This window comes from Ostrea edulis, chromosome 3 (genome assembly GCF_947568905.1).
Source record: "Ostrea edulis chromosome 3, xbOstEdul1.1, whole genome shotgun sequence".
Taxonomy (NCBI): domain Eukaryota; kingdom Metazoa; phylum Mollusca; class Bivalvia; order Ostreida; family Ostreidae; genus Ostrea; species Ostrea edulis.
In genome coordinates, this window is record NC_079166.1 from 50,748,762 (window position 1) to 50,774,274 (window position 25,513).

At 36.3% G+C, this 25,513-nt stretch overlaps 1 protein-coding gene across 2 annotated transcripts in view; it reads right to left on the bottom strand.

The window, feature by feature from the left end:
* Window positions 1-25,513, bottom strand: part of LOC125674155 (DNA mismatch repair protein Msh2-like) — a 243,605-nt gene that overhangs the window by 162,059 nt on the left and 56,033 nt on the right. For both annotated transcript variants that reach the window (XM_056158092.1, XM_056158093.1), the window contains exons 5-8: window positions 21,576-21,721; window positions 15,224-15,334; window positions 12,635-12,721; window positions 5,076-5,193 (exon numbers count right to left, since the gene is read on the bottom strand). In XM_056158092.1, the coding sequence (XP_056014067.1) occupies window positions 5,076-5,193; window positions 12,635-12,721; window positions 15,224-15,334; window positions 21,576-21,721 (462 nt within the window). The remainder of the gene's footprint in view (window positions 1-5,075; window positions 5,194-12,634; window positions 12,722-15,223; window positions 15,335-21,575; window positions 21,722-25,513) is intronic.

A 25,513-nucleotide genomic window follows, 5' to 3' on the forward strand; every position in this document is an offset into this window, starting at 1 on the left:
ATCTAGAGTGATCCACAAAGAAGCTACATAGCAAGTTTCAGCTTGATATGTGACAGAGAAATGAAATTAGAAACAGAAAACCCAGAACGGATGGAGGGACGGACATACAGATATCGCTGTACCACAATATGTCCCGTCTAAATACGGATGTTTAAAAGTGCATATATTCTGTTGGACAAATGCCCTCGAGTCATCCCAAAGCCCATGTCATAATTGTTGAAATTTACTTAAAACTATTGAGGTCAGTGCTCGAGCTGGGCTTCACCATTTTCGCAAATGGCGAATTTTTTTCAAAAATGGCGAAAAAAAAATTAAAGTGGCGAAAATCCCTTTTTGCAGTAAATTGTATTTTAAAATCTGTCTTGTGTTTTCCTTTGTCAGTGAAATCTCGCGTCGCTCCAGTGCACACAGAGCTGGTCACGAAAGCAGATAATAGCCTCATGTAAGGTATGGCTGCAAAAAAAGTTGGCAATTATGTAATAAAGTGCATCGGACAGCTGTGTACCCTGCTGTGGTCAATCGACAATACATTTAAAGTCTTATTCATTATCGTGTTATCATCTCTACATTAATGTCAATTCTTAACCACAGAACCGACCGGTAATTAAATTGTCCGTATTATTGTGTATAATGTACATACATCAATTATTTGTTTTTGCGGCCAAGCTCGTTGATTACAAGATTTTGATTTTGATAGGTTTGATTTTAGTTCGAATATTTCATAAACATTGCGGTCAGTCACCATTGATATGGACATAGCAATTTTAATAAATAATTTTCTTTGAAGTTCGGTGCGCAACAGTATAAAAAAGCTAATCTCATAAGACTATGCACCCCATTCTATTTTGACACTAAACTCGTAGCTTCTGACCCTAGTCAGTCTAGAATTCAAAAAATATCTATGTTTGGCTTTACAGTCAACACCACCTGCTCAAACATCTTATTCTGTCCAAATTGCAAAATCTTCCATACCAAAACGGAAATTTAATAGGGAATGGTTGAGATACAACTCTAAATTGGGCTTGATGTTTTGTGACATCTGCATTCGGGCAATGTACACAATGTTTTCACTGAGGGTGAGGGGTGTAGCATCATGAAGTTTATATTTATATGATTTATTATCTGATTTTTGATTTCCACAATAGAATTTATCAAAAAACAAATCAACTCCTTAATAATTCAGAAAGAAGTGTTTAGGTATGGTAGCTGGATATGATTAAGTAATGTAACTGATTCAAAATGCTAAAATCAGTGTAATGAATAAAATAATATGATGGAAATAATTGTAAAGCATGAGATTATTTGCGCCGCGCCGCACCCCAAAAAAGTGGCGAAAGGGAATTTTGGTCCAGTGGGAGCACTGATTGAGGTCCTGACTCCTAAACCATATATATTTTCTGCTGTACATATTAAGATGCATTGAGCATTCTGATGGGCAAGTGCCCCAGGGTCATCGCAACCCCCATCATTTTTTGACTGTTCAAATATCTTTTTTAAACATGTTGGGAACACTTCGGCTACAGTTATATATTCTCGCAATTATCCTTCTTTAACGAGAGTTAATATATCCAGTACAACCAAAAACAAAAACACCCATCGAGTACATCTCTTCATGTTTCGCGTGAAAACAAGAAAAAGTGCTAAAATGTATGATACTTTTGCAAATATATAATTCAAAACAAGAACACTCACGATGTGCATTAGATTTCAAACTCTTTCCCTCTTACGCAGCAACTTTGATATGAAATTTCTTGACTGTGCTGTCAATTTTATAGAGACAATTTGTGTCATGTCGAGTGTGTGTCTGCACTGTACAGAATTATTTTCAATCAAAACACCTGTTTAAGGTAATGTTCACTTTCTGACTAAAGTGGGATAATCGCGTTCTAGTGAGTAGATCTTGCTATAGGGGAAGTTTTCACAACCTGTTAAAATGGTTAAGATTCCAACCCTTAAAGCAAATATATTCTTGTTGCACATGACACAATGCACTGAGGACCAGGTTTTTCTTCATCATTTTTCCATCCCATTTTCCAAACAAGGTGAAAAAGACAATTCCGAAAACTTCGGACACCAACAGTCATCTCCAAAAAGATGATTTGGCTACTGTGTAAAATGTAATGAGTTATGGGAATCAGGTTTTTGTAGAAAAACGTCTTCTTAAACCCCCATTTAGCCTCCAGGTTGAAAATGAAATTTCGTAAACCCTATTGCACATCTATAGGACTCCAACAATCACTTTTCAAAAAATAACTTGGCTACTGTGTAAAATGTAAATGGAGTTCTGGGAACCATTGTTGTGTCCAGGACAACACCAACAAGAGATATTTGTAAAACACATATGCCCCCCATGGTGCAAAATTGAAAAGGGTTATCAGTGCTCCAAGTTGCGAGTAAAACGCATTTGCGACCAGAAAATCGATTTTGCGACTAGAGATTATATTCAAGTCGCATTTTTGCGAGTGGAGAAAAATTGGGCATCCAGTAAAATTTTGTAATCGGGATCGGGAGTCTGAATAAATATTTTTCAGTCTCAGTCAAAATAGCTTTTGAAAGCAAACAAGATGGTGGTAAAACGAGGGTTAAAGAACTTTGATCTATCAGTAGTAAAATACTAAAATGTAGAAGACTCGGCCTAGTACATTTAACGAAGAAATTCAAAAATCACACGGAGAAAGTTCTGCATTTAAAGATGACGTAGCTGTGTCTAAAGAAAAATGCAAAAGTAAAGGAAGAACCCCAGTCCTAATGGCTGAAGGAATTTTTGTGGTTGATATACAGAGATTGCAAAATGTTTTGCAGAATTTGTGAGGCCAATCAGCCAGCAACTTCCACCATTTCTGGACACTCATTGTCCGATTTCACCACGACCTGGTGTACATCTTTCAAATGTGGAAGTGTGACTATTCACGGTAACAGTAAGAGACATGTCTTGTCCGTGACTGCATTATTAGCAGTAAGTCGAGCGGGGCAACTGTTGCTGCTAATTTTCACAAACAATTACAAACTCCGGATGTAGTGTTCTTATTGATGCTGGTACTGATTGTTCAGCAAAAGATCCAACAAAAGTAGAAGCTTTTATAAGCAGTGAAGGCCCACTTAAAGTTATTGAGGACTAATTGAAAGCAAATCCTTGTGTGGAAGGCTGGGTTTTCTTCCCCAGAAGCGTACTATAAAATATACAGGATGGTCCAATGCAATACAACTTTTGCCAAAGTAAATACTTGACTTGTTAGCATCCAGAATGTTTCACAGCACATTTCCATTCAGTTTAAAAATAAAACAAACAAAACGCATACATGAGTGTTGATTTTTTTCTTGAAAGATATTCAAATTAAAAAAAACAACTTGTAGGTCTTATTTACAAAATCTTGTACCATGGCGAGTAGAAATTTTGAACTTGACAACTAGAAATTTGAAAATGGCGACCAGAAATATTTCTAGGTCGCCATTTTTCGACCTGATAGCAGATGCGACTTGGAGCACTGGTTATACACATGCATCATTTAATTGATAGTAGTATCACCAATTTGAAATACTGAGCAGACAATATCTTCCTATGTCAAGAGTGGATTGACCATGTGACCTAAAAATCAATAGGGGTCATCTACTTATGATGTACCAGTGTATCAAGTTTGGTGTCGCTAAAACAAATAATTCTTAAAATATATATACAGTATATTCCAATGTCTAGTTTGACCCTTGACCATGCGACCTCAAAATTAATAGGGGTCTGAAGATGTACCAGTGTACCAAATTTGATGTATGTCAAGGGTTCTCTAGACATTGAGTAGTCAGTAAATTCCTATGTCCAGTTTGACCATGACCCTTGACCTTTGACTATGTGACCTCAAAATCAATAAGGGTCATTCATTCCTTGGGATGTACCAGTATACAAAGTTTGATGTCTGTCAGGCAAAGGGTTCTCAAGATATTGAGCAGACAGTGTCTTCCTATGTCCAGAGTAGATTGACCCTTGACCTTTGGACCTGAAAAAAAATAGGGGTCCTCTTCTACTCATTACCAACTCACATATGAAATATCATTACAATCAAGTGAATGGTTCTCAAGATATTGAGCGGAAAACATGTGGTCTACAGAACGACCGACCAACCAGTGCAAAGCAATATGCCCCTCTTTTTTGAAGGGGGCCATAATCATCTTCCAAGAATGATTTGGCTAGTGCATAAAATGTAAGCGGGGCTCTGGAAACCAGGTTTGTTTAAGATAACCATCTTTTTTTTTTTTTCTTTTTTTTTTTTTTTTTACCTCTATTTGACCCCCAGGGTAAAATTCAAAATTCAAAAACATTACTGCACATCTTCATGACACCACCTATCATATTCATAAAAATAAATTGGTTACAACTTCAAATGGAAGAAGATTTTAAGGAAGAAACAAGATGTGTTTGTGAAACACAAATGCCCCCGATAATGGCCAATTCCAAAGATGGCCAAAGTCACAAGGACAAATATCTTGGTACCAGTAGAAATATCTTGTCACAAGAAATGCTCATGTGCAATATGAAAGCTTTAATATTTACCATTTAGAAGTTATGACCAATGTCAACTTTTTAAAAGTAGGGAAATGCCAAGGTCAAAAGGTTTAGTATCGACGGAAAGGTCTTGTCACAAGGAATACTCATTTAAAATATCAAAGCTCTAGCACTGACTTACTGTTCAAAAGTTAATAGCAAGTTTAAAGTTTTCAAAAAGTAGGTCAAACTCCAAGGTCAAGGTCACAGGGTCAAAAAATTTGGTACCCACGAAAAGGTCTTGTCAAAAGGAAAACTCATGTGAGATATCCAAGGTCTAGCACTTACTGTTCGAAAGTTATTAGCAAGGTTAAAGTTTCAGACAGAATGACGAAATGACAGACAGGACAAAAACAATATGCCCTCCGATCTTCGATCTCAAGGGCATAAAAAGATGGACAGACAGACCATGGTAACAATACATTCGCAGTTTGTTTAGAAAGTGCAGGTACATGTGTATAATAAGATCTGAGCAAAAACAATAAGTCTCCAAACTTTGTTTGGCAGACTAAATAATGTTGTATGTGTTGCTACTCAATACCTTTCTTCCTTTCAGTTATGAGAACATTGCTTCTCTCCAGCACTTGTTTCAGTTTTCCACTTTGTATCTCACTTGCTCCAACTACACATTCTTTTGCTCCCATTTGAATAATCAGTGCCTTTAAAAAGATTTAAAGAATATCAACACATGGGCGCAGATCCTCAATACAGGACATCCCAATATATGGCATATTATTAAATAATATCCCTACAAGTGCTAGGCTACTTAAATCAAAACATAAGGAACTAGTGTCATATTTTGTGTGCAAAAACATGCCCCCCCCCCTCCCTTCTGTATACTTTAAACAATGTCCAAAACATTTCTGTCAAATTAAAACATAAAAAAAAAACACCCCTGAATGTCAAAATTACAGAGTCCAGGTCATAGTATAGGAAATGAAAAAAATTAATGCTAAAAACTCCCATAATTACACTTGTTTACTGAACAGCTCTCTCAGGTTTCATTCCAATCTAATTTAAACTGTAGTTAAAACAGGGGTTGACATTTAATGGTTGTTTGATTGCCCGAGGCAAGTGAAAATCCAGTTTGGACAAGTGAAACTCTGTTGCGTCTATGTCTGGCTTGGTCAGGGACGCTAATGGTTGGTGGTATAAGAGTGTTCCCTCTCAGACAGAGAGGCTTCCCCCTGACAAACCTCTAGGTAATGAACGGGATGGGTTGTTGCTAGTGGCTTCCCGAGCTCCCTTTGGTCATGGAGTGATGGCTGTGTGGCCCAGGTTCAAGTGACAGTGAACCAGGGACAAAGGGGAACAACAGAAAATAAATAAGTTATGTGATTATGGAAAGCCAAAGGGTTCAATATTCTATCTTTGTAATTATGTATTTGTTGTTCCTAAATGCGCCATCAGTTCAATGTAAATAGAAAAATGCTAATCGTTATCTTGACATTTGTAGTGCATAATGGTATATTCATCATTTGAATTGCGTAAGATGTAAATGGAATATATGTTTGTGTAGATGCGTAACAAGTGAATGCATTATTTATTCAATGTAAATTTGAAATTGGATCTTCGTCATCCGTAGTTGAGCATTTGCACATTGTAGTTTGTTATGTCTATGCGAGTTGTGGTAAATGTGTTTTGGTAATCCGTCCGATGTTAGTTCGACATTCGCATTTGCGTAATTCAACATTTGTAAATTGTTTTACCATTATGACGACAGAGGGCACGCGCTAAATCGTCTCTTTTGGGAAACAGACTATAGAATCATATAGGAGGACCAGTTAACACTCGGGACTACTTGGGTGTCTAGCACACTCAACATTAACCGGTTGGCACTAAAAGTCGTTGAAAATGTGCTGCTGAAGTAGTTTGATCAGAGACTTGATGTAGAACATTGTTGTAAGCATCAATATAGATGACTGGACTAATTTTTTCCATGAGTTTACTTTAAACAAACAGTATATGCCATTTAGTAACCATATACCACCAGGGACGTTACATTTATTTGTGCAAGACCAAGAACTCTTGTACATATTTGCTTTGATTAGGATTGATTTTCGTTTTCATGCCCCTTCCCCACCATTTCTGCATTGCTGTCACTGAAATATGTAATTCACAACATTAAATAGTTAATATGTACATTGGGTAAGAATTCTAAAACACACAAAAACTATTCTGGTTTCATAGGTGTCGGAAAGTTGGGGGGGCCACTTAACCAACAAAAAAGTTTCTACGTCGTTTGGGGGAGGGGGTTATTATGTCTATCTTCGCAAAAAAAGTGGAGGGGGGGGGGGGCTAAGCCCCTACCTAGTACCCCCCCCCCCCCCCCCCCCCCCCCGGGTTCTGCCGCCTATGGGTTTTATATTTGTAAACAAAGTGAATCAGTTATCATTTACCAGTTGTTTTCATTAAATGACAGCCAACCTTGAATGTAACATATTTAAAGTTTTTATGTAATAGACCAGTCGGGCTATTTTTCCATAATTTTTAATAGGCCAGGCCATAAAACCAGTAGCCTGAGCCATGGCCTAGGTTTGAATTTTACATTATTTCCACAAGCACTTGTTTCGTATCTGATCACCCCCTTCTTGTTCTCTCCACAAGATAGCTAACTCAATATCAGACACCCCAATTTCAAAACTCCTATATTTTTGTTAAAAATGTATCATTAATCAACATTACCCGGGGGTATTTTGATACAGTTTAATTTGAGATACTTTTCTCTTGTCAAAAAAATTGTTCCAGTTGTCCTCTGTCAAGCCTCTTTGTAAACCACTCATTTTATCTGTTTAAAGCAGAGAAAGAAATATTATCTTTTTATTTCATAGTCTAGCTGTTAGAGGTTATTTATAAACCTTGTTGGCCACATATAGAGTCCTTGTACATATATGTAAATATACGCTTCCTAGACTCTAAATATTTAGAGGATGTAAAAGTATTCTAACACTTTTTTACTCAAAGCAAACACGAGAATAGAGGGGAAACAACTGAAAATCCCAGGATACAGTTAATTACACTAAAAAAGAGTAACAATTCCATTTTTAGTGTAACAATTGCCCTGTTAGGGAATTGTGTCCAACCTTTTAAACAGTCGTAGTGATGAACGGTGAACGCACGCAGAGCGAACGGTGAACGCAATTTGGTGAACGGTGAGCGCACGGTGAACGCAAAATGGTCTATTCATTCGGTATATTTCGGATTTTTCCCTTGGATTGTACTTACTTTATAATCAGGTAGGGAATATATATATGAATACATCTGTTTGTTCATTTTTACGGAAGCCTATAGGTGCCAGGGTATAGAATTAATATTTATTTAACTGGCGGCCGCCACTTAATTTAACTGGCGGCCACCACTTATTATCTGGCGGCCACCATATAAATTAACTGGTGGCCGCCAGTTATTTTATCCGGCAGCCCCAACTTAATTTATATATGGTGGCTGCCAATTGCAAAAACAATGTAATTCGTATCGCTGAGTGATTATTTTAGAAAGATTTAGAATAGTACGCAAACACGCAGCATCGTGTATAGGGACAGTCGGAGGAGAAATTGTCTTCTACAATTGTTGACAAGCAGAAAAGGAACCTAAAATGTCTCTTTTGTCCAAACTTCGTTCTCCTAAATTGGAGGGAGGGGGGCTCCGTTCATCCTTCAATTAATCAGTTAATTCATTATTACATTTTTACCATTCATTACTACCACCAAAAGAGTGGTGTGGGGACCAATCCACCAATTAATTTTATTTCACATGTGAAAATAATTTAGTTTGCATGTGAAAATAACAGAAATTGAACGTTGTCAAAAAAATGAAGGGCCAGCCCCGTGGTTTTACGTATTTAACAGTACAATCGAAAAACAATAATTCAATGCTCTTAAATATATCACATACATATTACTAAGCATTGGGGAGGGATTGCACCCCTTTCATTTTGAGAGAGAGATAAGAGAAAGAGAGAGGAGTTGAATAACTGGTGACAGCCATATAAATGATTTAAATTGAGTGGCGGCCGCCATATAAATTAAGTGGCGGATGCCAGTTAATTCATCTGGCGGAGGCAAGTTAAATTAACTGGCAGCCGCCATATAATTAACTGGCGGTCGCCAGATAAATTAACTGGCGGCCACCAGATAAATTAACTGGCTGCCACCAGATAATAAGTGGCAGCTGCAGTTAAATTAAATGGCGGTCACCACATAAATTAACTGGCAGCCGCCACATAAATTAAGTGGCAGCTGCCAGTTAATTTATATGGAGGCCACCAGATAAGTGGTGGCCGCCAGATAATAAGTGGCGGCCACTACATAAATTAAGTGGCAGCCGCCAGTTAAATAAATATTATTTCTATACCCTGGCACCTATCGACTTCCGTACATTTTTGTGCAAATACTGGATGTATACTTCTCATGAAAACAATCGTAAATTTCACATCAATGCATGTAACAATGATGGACAAACAAAAGAAAATTTCATATGTTCATTTTTTACAGTATTGCGTATTCTGTACAGATAAATGTATGCAAGAAAACTTGAAACATATATTTTATAATATTTAGAATTCTTGACGTTTTCATAAATCATAAATATCGGTGCTTTATCTTGGTATGCTACATGTAATCAATATATTGAGCGGACAGTATATTCCAATGCCCAGTTTGACCCTTGACCTCTGACCTCAAAATCAATAGGGGTCATCTTCCTCTAAAGATATACCAGTGTACCAGGTTTGATGTCTATCAAGCAAAGTATTCTTGACACATTGAGTGGTCAATATATTCCTATGTCCAGTTTGACCCTTGACCTTAGACCAGGTGACCTCAAAATCAATAGGGGTCATCTTCTCCTGAAGATGTACCAGTGTACTAAGTTTGATGTCTGTCAATCAAAGGGTTCTCAAGATATTGAGTGGACAGTATATTCCAATGTCCAGTTTGACCCTTGACCTTTGACCATGTGACCTCAAAATTAATAGGAGTCATTTTCCTTTAAAGATATACCAGTGTACCAAGTTTGATGTCTGTCAAGCAAAGTATTCTTGAGACATTGAGTGGTCAATATATTCCTATGTCCAGTTTGACCCTTGACCTTTGACCAGGTGACCTCAAAATCAATAGGGGTCATCTACTCCTTAAGATGTACCAGTGTACCAAGGTTGATTTCTGTCAAGCAAAGGGTTCTCAAGATATTGAGTGGACAGTATATTCCAATGTCCAGAATAGGTTGACCCTTGACCTTTAACCTTTTGACCTGATAAACAATAGGGGTCCTCTTCTTTTCATAACCAACCCACATATGAAATATCATTATGATCAAGTGAATGGTTCTCAAGATATTGAGTGGACAACATGTGGTCTACCAACAGACCGACCCATGCAAACAAATATGCCCCTCTTCTTTGAAGGGGGGCATAAAAAGTTTTAAAGAACTCTGCAACATATTGAGTTTGCTTTCAGGTCTGAGATAAAATCAAGATTATTCCTTGTAATGCATCTATTGCACAATGCGATCGACCTGTAAATATATCCCTTGAGTTGTTCAAATAACTACAGTAATATTTCATAACATATTTTCATTTTATCACATATATTTAGATAATTTCTTTCAAATGGTATGAATTTCTTTTGGGTTGGATAAAGAAATGCCCCATAACTAAAGGAGTGACAAATTATTTCCTCAGCCTTCTTACATTACACTCATCAATTAATCTTTGATTCGACACATGTAATTTGGCTCTTATCAAAATGATCTTTGCAAGTCCAGCTGAACTATTTGAAACACCATGGCTTAGATTGTAATGTCCCAAAGAACAAATGGAATCTTAATTGCACAGACAGAATTTGCCTCTTATCAAAATGTCCAACTGAACTCCTTGAAACACCAATGGCTTAGACAATCTATCTTTTTTGTGATGTGCTTGTTAAGTCTTTGCAAATTCTCTAGTACAATACTGCATATATTCATATCATTAATATTAGAAACAAAATGATTATTCATATCAACTGCTATGTAGCTACATTTTATGAAAAAATGTGTATTTCTTGATGTTATAATTAGTGAATAGATCGAGTTACTGCATTACTCTCTGACATATGTAGGGATTACCGCCTTTACAACATTTTTTTTTTTAAATACTTACTATTTTAAAAGTTTTAATGACCTGATTTTTTGATGAATCTACATCAGCCCAAAAAAGGGTTATGCAATATATGGCAATATATGGCCATATCATCTTAATTATAGATCACAGTGACCTTGACTTAGAATGTGACACACCTTCTAACATGTTCTAAGGTAGATGCATTAAAAGACCAAGTTTGATGATGCTAGACCAAATAATAACAGTCAGACAAGATTTTGCCATATTTGACCATAAGTTGATAGTTATGAGCGTGACAGGAAGCAGGACAGACATGATCACTATAATATGTCACAGCTATCAGCATTCCTATGCTACATTATACAATGAGCCTCAAGTGGTGCTAGTGAACTGTCCAAATAATAGGTTTGATCGTAAAAAGGTTTCTGAAGCTTTACTTGCAAAAGAAATATTATAAACAATGCAGACAACGTGCCATGGATGAGAAGAAATATTATATTCATAATCAAATATGTTATTCATTAGTATTTCATATATAACATGACGTTGATTAGATGATTTGCAGAGTAGTTCAGAGCATTATTTGGTTTAAGTAATGTCACATAAATCCAATGAAAAAATTGTAGGAAATAATATTGAAAGGACTGTTCAAAACACTGCAAGAAGCAGTTCTTGTGCGAGGATGAAACCGTTCGACTTTCCTCGAGGAGTGGTAAAGCGGTATCAGTAAAGTGAACTGTGCGAATCAAGAAAAATCATCCCAAGAAATTTCAGTCTCTCAGTAGTTATGTTTGTTTAAATTAAAACACAGGCAAGTGCATCTGAACATATCAAATAAATTTTATTTAGAATGGACTTGTGTTAACCAATATAAATGAAATGTCTATGTAAATAAAATTATCTGATATTAAAAATCATATATAAAATGGTTACTGTGTTCAACATGTGTAGAAATCGCACGTAAAAAATTTTCATACACAGAGAGTAGGGAAATCTCCGACAAAGATTCCGCAATGAATAAATATATATTGCTGAGTGATCATTAAAATACCTCAAAGCATTTTTTGCTCACTTTTATTGCTTACTATGTACAAAGTAATCCTTTTCAAAATTTAAACATTTTACGAGTCAATTTTCCCAATTCTACACACCCTGGACCCTCAGTGAAAAAATGGTACAAAAACCCCTGACTATGGTTGCTATCTATAATTTTCAATGCAACCACAATGCAGACAACGTGCCATGGATGAGAAGAAATTCTTGTGATTTCTGAAGTATCAATAACCATTCTGCATGTATATATACTTATAATTAGTGATGGGCAATCGGACCTAAAACAACAATCGATTATCGGCAATAATCGGACACATGTACTCGATTAATAATCGATTATAATCGGAATTGGCATTTAAGTGTTTTCTTCTCAAATTAGATGTAACAGAATCATTAAATGTATGGAAACAACATTTGAATTCTTCTTTGTTTCATTTATTCACTGGTATATAAATCAGAATTCCAATATATCAAGTAATGGAATTTATCTATAATACCAATGTATCAAAGATATCAGAGATAGACTCCTTTATTTTGACTGTTGAATGTCATTGTTGTTACCGTCCTTCATATCTCCCGCCATTTTCTTTGCTTATTTTTGATCGGGTTTGACATACAGAAAATAAAATTTGAACAAAGTTTAAGTGATTTCCGGATTTTATTTGGTCAACAATGTCGGCGACTTTTATTTTGTAATCGATTAGTAGCATCGTGGGTCTCTGAACGACCGACAATCGATCATCGGCGACAATCGTTTCATCACTACTTATAATCATAATTATATTTAAGAATTCGTAATTACATTTATGGCTATGAACTATTTTGTGAATATCATTTTATAAGAATGTAAATCTAATCTGAAGTTGTACATAATTCCCACTCAGGCGACCTAAAATTCTCACTTGACACTACATGAATAAAGCTGATTTTTCATGTATTTGCATTACCTCTAGGTTTGAAAATTGGTCATTATCCACAAATTCTGCCACCAGTAATTTTCGCATCATGACATCAGCAAAGCCAATTCCAATAACCTATAATTATACAAAATTCATAGTTCATTTTTTGGGGGTCTAGAATGAATCGCCTTATATACTCCTTGTTACATCTAAAGCTATCGTTTACTGGATTCTATAGAATCTGAGGAAAATAAAATGTGTTTTCATAAATCCTACAATTGGTCACTGTAACTCTCGATTGTTGTAAGTTCCACTGTAACTCTCGATTGTTGTAAGTTCCACTGTAACTCTCGATTGTTGTAAGTTCCACTGTAACTCTCGATTGTTGTAAGTTCCACTGTAACTCTCGATTGTTGTAAGTTCCACTGTAACTCTCGACTGTTGTAAGTTCCACTGTAACTCTCGATTGTTGTATGTTCCTAAAGCACCAGTAGTCTATCAAGTCCACGAGTTCTCGAATATTTGATGGTATTGTCTTTAAATGTAACTGCTTTTTGAGAAATGTCATGTCTGAATGATGCTCAATGCAATTGGAGGACTAGAAGCAGGTGTGTCACAATTTGCAATTGCAAGATATTTCAATGTTGCACAAAGCACCATCTCGCCTTTGGAGCAAATACCAACAGCATGGTTCAACAAACGATTGTCATAGAGCAGGTAGACTATGCATGATGTCAGCAGCACAGGATCGCTTCATTCGATTATGTCATTTTCGTTGACAATTCACAACAGCGTCATCTACAGCATGTTCCACTCCTGGGATTCGCAGAATATCATATCAGACTCTTCACAATCGACTATAGTCATACAGCCAGTTAATAATCCTGGAGCAATATTCCGATTAGACAATGCCAGACAGTTCATCTAACAAGTGGTGTTCTACAAAGGCACAATATCCAGGTTTTTTCTTGGCCATCCAAATCACCAGATTTCAACTCTATTGAACATGCATTGGATGAACTGAAAAGGCTCATCCACCAAAGACAACCGCAGCCTCAGACTTTGCAACAACTGCCCCAATCTCTTAAAGTTAGAGTGGAACAACATCCCTAGTTATCAATTATTAACTAAAGTATTTCTCATGTCTTAAAATGAATTTGAACTATGCATTTCTTTTTTTTGACCAGTACATAAAGGTGTCAAATACAATTTTGTGTGTAAAATGTTGAAGAGAAAAGAACATATTTACATTCATTAAATACTCATAATAACAGTGATCAATCTCAACTCCTATAAGGAATACAAATACTTTTTGCTCCACCCCTAAGGCCCCAGGTGTGAAGGAATCCTGAAATTTACCATTTATGTCCCCCTTGTTCCAAAGATGCTTCATAACAAAAATGAAAAGACTTGGAATGACAGTTATCAAGAAGAAGTTAAAAATGTCTATTGTTCATACATTTAATAACTGACCATTTTGGCCCCTCCCCGATATCAAAACCCCTACCCCTGGGATCATCAAATATACAATTTTGTTAAAGAACTATCTGGTCTTTCTAAATATCTATTTAGTTTCAATATACAATGTAGTATCAACAGCACTAAAGAAGATGTTATTTAAGTGTTTTACACATAAACACTATATATCAAGTTTGGCCCCGCCCTGGACTCAGAACCCCTACCCCGGGGATCATGAAATTTACAATTTTCGCAGAGGCCTTCCTGCTCTCCATCACCATGCATTTAGTTTTTCTTACACGTGCGGTTCTTGAGAAGAAGATTTTTGAAAATTGGTAAATTTTAAGCAGTTTTTGCCCCGCCCCTACGGCCCCAGGGGTGCTGGAGACCTGAAATTTACAATTTATGTTCCCCTTCTCCCTAAATATGCTTCATACCAAATTTGGACTGGTAGTTATCAAGAAGAAGTTAAAAATGTTCAATCGTTAACGCATGACAGAAAACAACCGATTGCAATAGGTCACCTAACAAACTTCAATCTGCACTATGTCAAGAAGCTTTCATGTACATTTCAAATTTTCTTGCCCAGTGTTTCTTGAGATTTTTTACATATATTCACATATCTTTTGATCCTCTATTGTGACCCCATCCTACCCCTGGGTGGGGGTCATTAATTTAACAAACTTGAATCTACACGATATCAGGAGGCTTTCAGGTAAACTTGAGGAGAATTTTTTGAAAATGACCCCACCCTATTTTTTGCCTTTTTGTGATTATCTCCCATTTGAAGGTCTTTCATTTGAACAAACTTCACCCTTCACCCATGGATGATTTATACCAAATTTGATTGAAATTGCCTCTGGAGAAGATAAAAATGTGAAAAGTTTACAGACGGACGGATGGAAGCCTGATGAAATGTGAGCTAAAATGTTCAAATTGTTAATGGATTATGGATGCAGACCAACAGTGATGGGTCACTTGAGTGACCTAAAAAATGGTCATCCAGATCCAACACACAAATTTCAAGATTAATGATGCACCATCAAATATAACTGTAAGCTTTTCAAATGCACATTCACATATTTTGCAAATGTTTAAAGTTAATTGAAACTTCTCCAATTATAAGTGGAATTGTTTTGCCCATTATTTGGGTTGCCTAAAACTCATTAATTCTAATACCTTTTCGCCATTTTCTATTCCAGTCTTCAGAGCTAGTACACCAACAGACTGAGATATGTCTGTATTTCCAAACAAAATCTCTTCAAACTGAGTTAGATTCCCAGGTGATGCCTACAAAATTCAATAGACAAATAAATTTAACATAGCTCACTCCTCTACTGTTCAAAGGTTTCACCTTTACAAGTTTAGTTCTAGTGCCATTGTCATAGTGAGAACTTTATAATAAAACAATTGCCATTGCGATGACATTTCCAGGATTGCATGTGAATACATAATGTGTTTAAGAAATCATTTTTGAGTCTCATGACATGATCAAATCCTATAACACCCAAAACATATACAATCATAGCAAGATATGATTAAAATCTACCAATTATAAAGTCTAACAAAGTACTGGCTGTAAAAAAAAAAGTGGGCTTTTTCTGAGTAATACTATTTTCTTCCCTTGCACAAAATCCATGCCAATTTTAACTAAAAAAAACAAAAACAAAAAAAAATAGATCACAAAAACATTGATTTTGAAATTTTTAAAAAAAATCCCCCATTTTCCTTCAGTAAAACTTTGATCCTAGCTTGTAGGTCCAAACATCCTCTTAAAAAATTATGATCACATGTCTCTATCAGTCCCAGTTCTAAAGTTATTTTTAAAAATTACAATCAAGGTCAAAGGTCAAGGTCACTGGAGTTTGTAGGTCACATTCTTTTATCACATCTAAAGATTTCAGGTTTCTATCAGTCCTAGTTCTAAAGTAATAAAACTTTCTATGATCAAGGTCAAGGTTACAGTCACTGTAGATACTAGTTTGTAGGTCACAAGATCATTTTATCATTTCTGAAGATTTCATGTCTCTATCAATCCCGGTTCTAAAGTTATCACTTTACCTTGATACCAATTTGTAGATCTCATCATTCTTTTATCATTTCTGAAGATCTCATCCCTCTATCTTACCTAGTTCTTAAGTAATACCAAGTTTATGATTTAAGGTCAGAGGTCAAGGTCACTGGAGTCACTTGACCATATCATTTTGTAGATCTTATTCTCTTATCATCTCTGAAGATCCAATGTCTCTATCAATTCCAGTTCTAAAATTCTGAGTTTGTATGTTCAAGGTCAGAGTTCACGGTCACTGGAGTCACTTGACCTTGATACTAATTTGTAGATCTCATCATCCTTTCATCATTTTTGAGGATCATATCTCTTTATCAGACCTGGTTCTTAAGTTATACTAATTTCATGTTCTAAGGTCAGGTCAAGGTCAATGGGTCCTGTGGGGATCCAGATTAGAATAGGTCCTCAGCATCCCCTTGCTTGTCATAAGAGGCGAATAAATGGGGTGGTCCTTCAGATGAGACCACAAAAACCAAGGCCCTGTGTCACAGCAGGTGTGGCACGAAAAAAGATCCCTCCATGCTCCAAGGCCATAAGCACCGAGCATAGGCCTAAATTTTTGCAGCCCTTCAGCGGCAATGGTGACATCTCCATATGAGTTAAACATTCTCGAGAGGGACATTAAACAACATTCAATCAATCAAGGTCACTGGAGTCACTTGACCTTGATACTATTTGATAGATCTTATCATCCTCTTATCATTTCTGAAGATCCCATGTCTCCATCAATTCCAGTTTTAAAGTTATACCAGTTTCATGTTCATGGTAAGAGGTCAAGGTCATTGGAGTCACTTGACCTTGATACCAATTTGTAGATCCAATCACCCTTTCATCATTTCTGGAGATCCCATCTCTCTATCAGTCGGACAACAACCAATAGCAATAGGTCACCTGAGTTTACTTTGATCTGGTGATCTAGGTAATTATGGATGGAGATTAAATCAATCCACTTGGGCTGTCTTACTTTTCTGCAATTTTGATTTTCCAACCTGTCTGCTTTTCCGCGACTACTACATATTGCTTTTCCGTGATTCTTTTTTACTATATGCTATGTGTTATCTCTGTTATTAGATACCTCCTTTCCGCGATTTTTAAATGGTCAAGGTTAACGCTTACAATCAAACAGTTGCTGAAATTTACCTGTATTTTCCCCCTATTTCAAATGCCAGTTTTATTCTGCACATTCCAATATCTACATGTTCTTGGATGTCGTCTTAAAGATTCAAACCACTTCTTATGTGAAGTTGGTTGTCTAGAGATGGGACCAGTCCTCAAGAAGCCAGAACGAGAGCGCATTGGTTTTTTACTCCACCAGTTCCAAAAGTATTCCGATAGTGAACTTGACCTATGACAGTACATCAAATCCATTGGATTTAAATTCGGAGTTGTGAAAGCATGCATAGTTTTTCTGTGGATCTTTTAGTATCTTTTAATTTTTGTTTTATCCAGTGCTAATAATCTTAAATCAATGTTTTTATCCAGTATTTTACAAGACTTATCCTGCTTAAAATTCTACTTCCACCTCCCCATGGTAAGCAGAGGGTAACAGGTTTTACCTGGCTTACGGAAGAGATACATGTTTAAATAAGTTGCGGAAAAGCAAACAAGAGGCCCACAGGCCTTATCAGTCACCTGAATACTAGTGAAAAAGTATCACTACTTCCATGGGCTATGAAATCTAGAAAAAAATTTAAGCTAAATTCTAATGTTCACCAACAGTATAAAACAAGATGTGTTCTTAAAACTTCACTGCCTTCAAAAGTGCATACACTGATGAAAGGCTTTAAATAATAGGTGTATTAGCATTAAAACATCAAAGCATATGACTAATTTGGACTCATCCTTAAGTCATAACCCTGGGTTTTGATTGAAATTCACCATTTTTTGTACATCCTTTTCTGCTATTCCTAAGTATGCATTTAGATTTTATACAGTATCAGCAAACTTACACATAAATACTATATACAAAGTGTTGCACCACCCTGGGGTCAGAACCCTTACTCCGGGGATCATCAAATTTACAATTTTGGTAAAAGACTACCTACTCTATCCATTTACTTTCAATTTAGTATTAACAGCACCAAAAAAGATGTTATTTAAGTGTTTTACACATAAACACTATATACCAAGTTTGGCCCCACCCTGGGGTCAGAACCGCTACCCCAGGGATCATGAAATTAACAATTTTGGTAAAGCCCTTCCTGCTCTCCATCACCATGCATTTAGTTTTTCTTACACATGTGCGGCTCTTGAGAAGAAGCTTTTTGAAAATTGGTCAATTTTGGGCAGTTTTTGCCCTGCCCCTAAGGCCCCAGGGGTGCAGGAATCCTGAAATTTATAATTTATGTCCCACTTGTTCCAAATATGTTTCATACCAGATTTGAAAAGAATTGGAATGATAGTTATCAAGAAGTTAAAAATGTCTATCGTTCACACATTTGATAACTGACCATTTTGGCCCCACCCTGATACCAAAACCCCGACCCCTGGGATCATCAAATTTACAATTTTGGTAAAGGACTACCTGCTCTTTCTAAATATCTATTTAGTTTCAATATAGTATCAACAGCACTAAAGAAGATGTTATTTAAGTCTTTTACACATAAACACTATATAACAAGTTTGGCCCCGCCCTGGGCTCAGAACCCCTACCCTGGGGGATCATGAAATTTACAATTTTGGTAAAGCCCTTCCTGCTCTCCATCACCATGCATTTAGTTTTTCTTACATATGTGCGGTTCTTAAGAAGATTCTTGAAAATTGGTAAATTTGGGGCAGTTTTTCCCCCGCCCCTAAGGCCCCAGGGGTGCTGGAGACCTGAAATTTACAATTTATGTTCCCCTTGTCCCAAAGATACTTCATACCAAATTTGAAAAGAATGGACTGGTAGTTATCAAGAGAAAGTTAAAAATTGTTCAATTGTTAACGCACGACGACGGACGACAACCGATTGCAATAGGTCACCTGAGTTTACTCAGGTCACCTAAAAATATAATCGCGGGAAAGTATTATGACTTGTCGCGGAAAACCAAATTTTTCTCTCGGAAAAGCACAGTCAAATCGCGGAAAAGCAAAGTTGAATCGCGGAAAACTAAAACTGCATCGGATTGTACCTGTTATTATTACAAGAAATATTCTTGCTGAAATCATCTAATTTTAAACTGAAAATCTATAATAGCTAATAACATTATTGGCATTCCTCTTACCTATAAAAACTCTGTTTATGTCCATCGCTTATGTCTTTAGCAAATTTGCTTTGATGTTTGTAGTAAATATAAAATTGTAATTTGAATATTTCTTAGAAATTTTAATTATAGCCTTGAAACCAAGAAAATAATTTAATTTTTGATAGTTATCATTAGGCCAAATAAAATATGTGTGGTTCCGTTTACACTCCCAGAGTCCCTTGAAAAATAGGGTAGGTATAGGTAGGGATTTTGTTTTTGTTTTTTTAATTTGTTTTTTATGATAGATTTTAGTTGGGAACACAATTTTCTCTTACTTTCACTTCTTTGCATGTAACATTTATATATGTTTTGCTATATACCTATCAAAATTGGTAGGGATCACCCTAGTTTTCACAATTCTTATATATTTCAAATTTGAAAAAAATAAATAGAGAAAAAAAATCAGTGCATTTGCCAAAATCATGTTTTTGAACATAAAAGTAGGAAATGATATTTCAACCAGAGTACTGTTTTCAAGCCCTACTAAGTTTTTAAATCTATCCAACTTTTTCAAAAAATTTCAAAAATAAGGAGGGTGATCACTCAGTATATTCTAACAACCTGAAATTTGCACCATTATTTATGTAAGCACTTTTTAGTTCTAAGTCATTTTTTGTCTAATGTTAGATTTTAGTGTTTACAGTTTAGCGGTATCTATATATTGGCTATGAATGAACTTACAGTCAAGCTTCAGCTGAAGGAAAACAGGTCAAAAACCCTATATGTATAGTGGTATATATTATGCACCCCCTCTCATCAAAGAAAATCTTGAAAAAAGTGTGCATTATATTCGGCAAAATACGGTAACTGATTTTGGAAATAGTCAAAAAAAAAGTTTCAGGTCGGGGGTAAAAACTAGGGGCGGTCGGGTAACCAGAACCACACATATTTTTTTTATTTGGCCTTAACAGTAATGGGTTTGTTTTTAATTCTCTTCAGCTTATATCCATAAGATAGTGATGTGCAACAATATGGCATTTGGTACTGTGTTCAATATCTGTTACATTTTGGTTAAAAATTTGGAAGGGTCACTTGGACTTGTCAGGTGTCACTAACAGGTAAACCATAGATATTATAGAGGCCACTTGTATTTTGCACACCTCCAGTGGATAATTTCCCTCCTGGCCAGTAGGTCATTTTTCACACCTGGCAAATGATGATCACCTGTCTGGCCAAAAGATTCTCGTTTTCAAAAAGTGGCCAGTATTATGACGGAAAATTACACATGTTTGTTAACAAATGTTCTATAAAAAGTGGCCGATATATCCGTTATATAAAGAGGGTGGAGTGGGGGGGGGGGGGAGAGAGAGAGAGAGAGAGAGAGAGAGAGAAGAGAAGGGAAAATCTGAGAGAAAGGGATCTGGGGGGCCACATTTGGGCCCCCAGTTGCTGCAGTATGAAGCATCTGGAAGCTTCCATGTTTTAGTGTACTTTGATCATGAAACCTGGCGTACCTAAAAAATGAATTCGAAAACAATAGTATTTTTAGTAAACACGCTGCAATCTAATTTGGGAATAAAAAACAATAAATACTTTTTTTTAGCTTCATCCAATCATGTTTGAAATTGATAATGTTGCTGGCTACCTGTGTCTAGCATATTTTTTCATAGACAGACTTGGATAATGCAAACATTCCCTATGCATAACATATCATCCCCAGATATTTTGCTATTACAATAAAGTTTCCCCCTTAATCCTGATTATTACAAAGGATTTCGGAAGTATGCAAATTGGCACCAGGCAGTTTTGATTTTTAATTATTGTATATAATTTATCATATACTGAGCTTGATAAATTACGCTACTATTTTAATTGAACAAGGGGGAAAGTCTACTACAAAGTCAAATTACCCCTACCAAACACTTCACAGCTCATCATTCGAAATCAGTCAGCAATATATTTATTTTATATGCAAAAATATAAACCATCCATTTTAGGATTTTGTTTGTGTATTGTTCTCTTCTGTTCAGATACACAGTGACAGTTGCTTTCTTTTTCTTCAATGAAACTTTGGAAAAGCATGTCGAGAATTTGCTTCCCGCACATGAAATGGGCTCTAAACTCAAGACTCGTGTGCGATATCATGCATATACATAACCACCTGCATGGATTTTCTGCTTGTATTTTCCCCAACATATAGTATCTGCCTGTCCCTCTGCAATTGCTTTGCATATAATTATATATATATATATATATATATATATATATACATACATACACACACACACACACATACCTTATATGCTATGAACCATTCATTGCTCTTAGCCCCAGATTTGTTCTTGTAGATCTCCACTCTGTATTGTCGTATCAGCAACAGCTCTTTTGCAAGTGATTCAAAGTTAAGCTTGCTAATGGTTATTGACTCTAATTTCTTTTCCCCTGTAAGAAACCATAGTAATTAAGCTGATGAAAAATATAGCAAAAACCCTATACAGAAAATTTAGTGTGGCCCTGCTACTCTTCACAATTTAATATGTAAAAATAAATTTTTTGTATTTGATCTCTTATTGCCCCCCCCCCCCCCCCCCCCCCCCCCCCCCCGAATACCTCCAGGGCCCCTCAATTATTTGAACTAGCTGATGATGCATATCAATGACTAACCATGGCCCTGCTATTGTTTAGATGAGGATTTTTAAAGATATGCTCCCTTATCTATTCTTGTGTACAACTTTGATCCTCTAATGTGGTTCCTCCCTACCCCCGGGGCGTGGATTATGATTTGAACAAACTTGAATCTGCACTACCTTGGGAAGCTTACATATCAATATGACTAATCATGGTCCTGCTGTTATTGAAATGGAAGATTTTTAAAGATGTGTCCCTATACTCGGAGGACTACAATTTGAATAAGAGGCTCACAGTCCTTATCAGTCACCTGAGCACTAGTTAAAAGTATCACTAGTCCCAAGGGCTAAAAATTTAGAAAAAAAATTTCCTGCTCTGAATATCTAAGCTAAATTCCGATATTCAGCAACAGTAAAAAATGAAAGAAAGCAGAAGTGAGCAAGCTTACATACCCTACGCTCCAACATTGCTTGACAATGCCTCATATAATGAATGTTAATGTTATGCATTACTGCAAGAACAGGACAGACGGATTCAAAATTCTAAGTTCGATAGTGGCATAACTCCCAGAAAAATTATTGAATCAGAATCTTCTGGGAATATGCACATTTATACAGTGTGTCCTTATTAACTACAAAGTTTCACGAAATTCTGTTGAGCGGTCTCAGGAACAGGACAGACAAGCTTGAAATTCTAAGTTCAAGAGGGGCATAACTCCCAAAACAAGAGGCCCATGGGCCACACTGCTCACCTTGGCCCATATTTCAAGTATTCCCTATATACTCGCATGTAAACCTTTGATCACTATAGTGGACCCAACCTAATGCCAGGGGCTATGACTTTCACAAACTTGAATCTGCACTATGTAAGATGTAAACTTCTTTTGCTAAATGGTTCTTGAGAAGATTTTCTTACATATTTGTATGTAAAACTTTGATACCCTGTTGAGGGCCCCATCCTACACCCTGGGGACCATTGTTTTTAACAAACTTGAATCTGCACTATGTCAGGAAGCTTTCATATAAATGTAAACTTTTCTGGCCTAGTCGTTCTTGAGAAGAAGATTTTCAAAGATTTTCCCTATATATTTGCATGTACAACTTTGATCCCCTATTGCGGCCCCATTTTACGCCCGGGGGTCATGATTTTAACAAAGGAGTAGGTACAGTTTCTAAAGTCATTTGGCCCAAAATATCGATGATTTCACTTGGAGCTTAAACCCTGACATTGAAATAAGGAATAGATTAGCAAACCCAAAATCCGCTCAGTTTGATCAGCAAAATAATTTGTGTCATCATATGACGAGAGCTAGAAGTTGGCATAAAATTGCAGAAATGCCATTTTCAATGAAAATAGCCACAAATTCAGGATGTTTTCCTTTCAGAAAACATACAGCGCATGCATCGAGCAAATTCATCTGCACTATGTCAGAAAGCTTTCATGTAAATTTGTACTTGCCTAGCCCAGAGGTTCTTGAGAAAAAGATTTTTCCCTATATATTTGTAATGTAAAATTATCCCTCGGGGCCATGATTTGAATAAACTTGAATCTGCACTATGTCAGGAAGCTTTCATGTAAATGTCAGCTCCTCTGGTCCAGTGGTTCTTAAGAAGAAGATTTTTAAATGACTCTACCCTAATTTTGCATTTTTGTGATTATCTCCCCTTTGAAGGGGACATGGCCCTTCATTTAGACAAACTTAAAAGTACTTCAACCAAGGATGCTTTGTGTGAAGTATGGTTGAAATTGGTCTATTGGTATTGGAGAAGAAGATGAAAATGTGAAAAGTTTACAACGACAAACACTGACGCCGACCGACAACTGACAAATTTTGATCAGAAAAGCTCACTTGAGCTCAGGTGAAAAAATTCTTGAATCCACACATTTTAGGAATGTTTGCATTTTGATATGACTTAGCGTGGTCCTGCTAATCTTCAAAAAAAAATTTTTAATACTTAATTTCCTGTATATTAATTACCATATAAAACTGAGCTCCTAACGTGATGCCAACTATGACTTAGCGTGGTCCTGCTAATCTTAAAAAAAAATTTTTAATACTTAATTTCCTGTATATTAATTACCATATAAAACTGAGCTCCTAACGTGATGCCAACTATATCTGGGGCCCTGAATTAAACAAACTTGAATTTGCACTACCTGAAGATCCTGGCAAAGTAATATCACTAATCATGGTCCTGCTATTCTTGAGAAGAAGATTTTTATAGATTTCTCTGATCTTCCTATGTAATTCCCTATTGTGACCCCACCATACACATCTGCATGTGACTATGATTAAAACAAAGTTGAAACTACACTACCTGACAATGTTTGTATATTAATATGAGTATTCACTGCCCTGCTGTTATTGATAAGAAAATTTCTAAAGATTTTTCCTATGTATCTCCATGTAAAACTTTGATCCCCTATTGTGCCCCACTCTAACCCAGAGACCATGATTTGAACAAACTTGAATCCAACCCAAGTCAGGAAGCCTTTATGTAAATTTCAACTTTTCTGGCCCAGTGGATTTTAGAAGGTCTCGCAAAATTTTAATTAATTCTTAATTATTTCCATATCAAACAAGAGATGTTTGTAAAACACATATGCCCCCCCCCCCCTCCCCCAATGGTGCAAAATTGAAAAGGGTTATACACACACATCATTTAATTGATAGTAGTATCATCAGTTCAAAATACTGAGCAGACAATATCTTCCTATGTCAAGAGTGAATTGACCATGTGACCTAAAACTCAATAGGGGCCATCTACTCCTTATGCTGTAACAGTGTACCAAGTTTGGTGTCAATCAAGCAAATAATTCTTAAAATATAGGAGACAATATATTACTATGTCCAGTTCAACAATTGACTTTTGACCTCAAAATCAATATTGGTCATCTTCTCCTGAAGATGTACCAGTGTACTAAGTTTGATGTCTGTCAAGCAAAAGGGTTATCAAGATATTGAGTGGACAGTATATTACTATGTCCAGTTTGACCCTTGACCTTTGACCATGTGACCTCAAAATCAATAGGAGTCATCTTCTCTTGAATATACACCACTGTACTAAGTTTGGTGTCTGTCAAGCAAAGGGTTCTCAAGATATTGAACGGACAGTATATTCCAATGTCCAGGTTGACCCTTGACCTTTGACCATGTGACTTCAAAATCAATAAGGATCGTCTTCTCCTGAAGATGTACCAGTGTACCAAGTTTGATGTCTGTCAAGCAAAGGGTTCTCAAGATATTGAACGGACAGTATATTCCTATGTCCAGTTTGACCCTTGACCTTTAAATATGTGACCTCAAAATCAATAGGGATCATCTTCTCCTGAAGATGTACCAGTGTACCAAGTTTGATGTCTGTCAAGCAAAGGGTTCTCAAGATATTGAACGGACAGTATATTCCCATGTCCAGTTTGACCATGTGACCTTAAAATCAATAAGGGTCATTTTCTCCTTAAGATGTACCAGTGTACAGTCTTCGACGTTAACCGGTGGCCCGATGCCCGAGGCCAGTAAAATCGGGATCGGGTTTCTAAAAATATTTAACCCAGGAGTCCGGAGGGCCTGTAAATGTTTTATTGTATGTTTTGTATATTACAAAT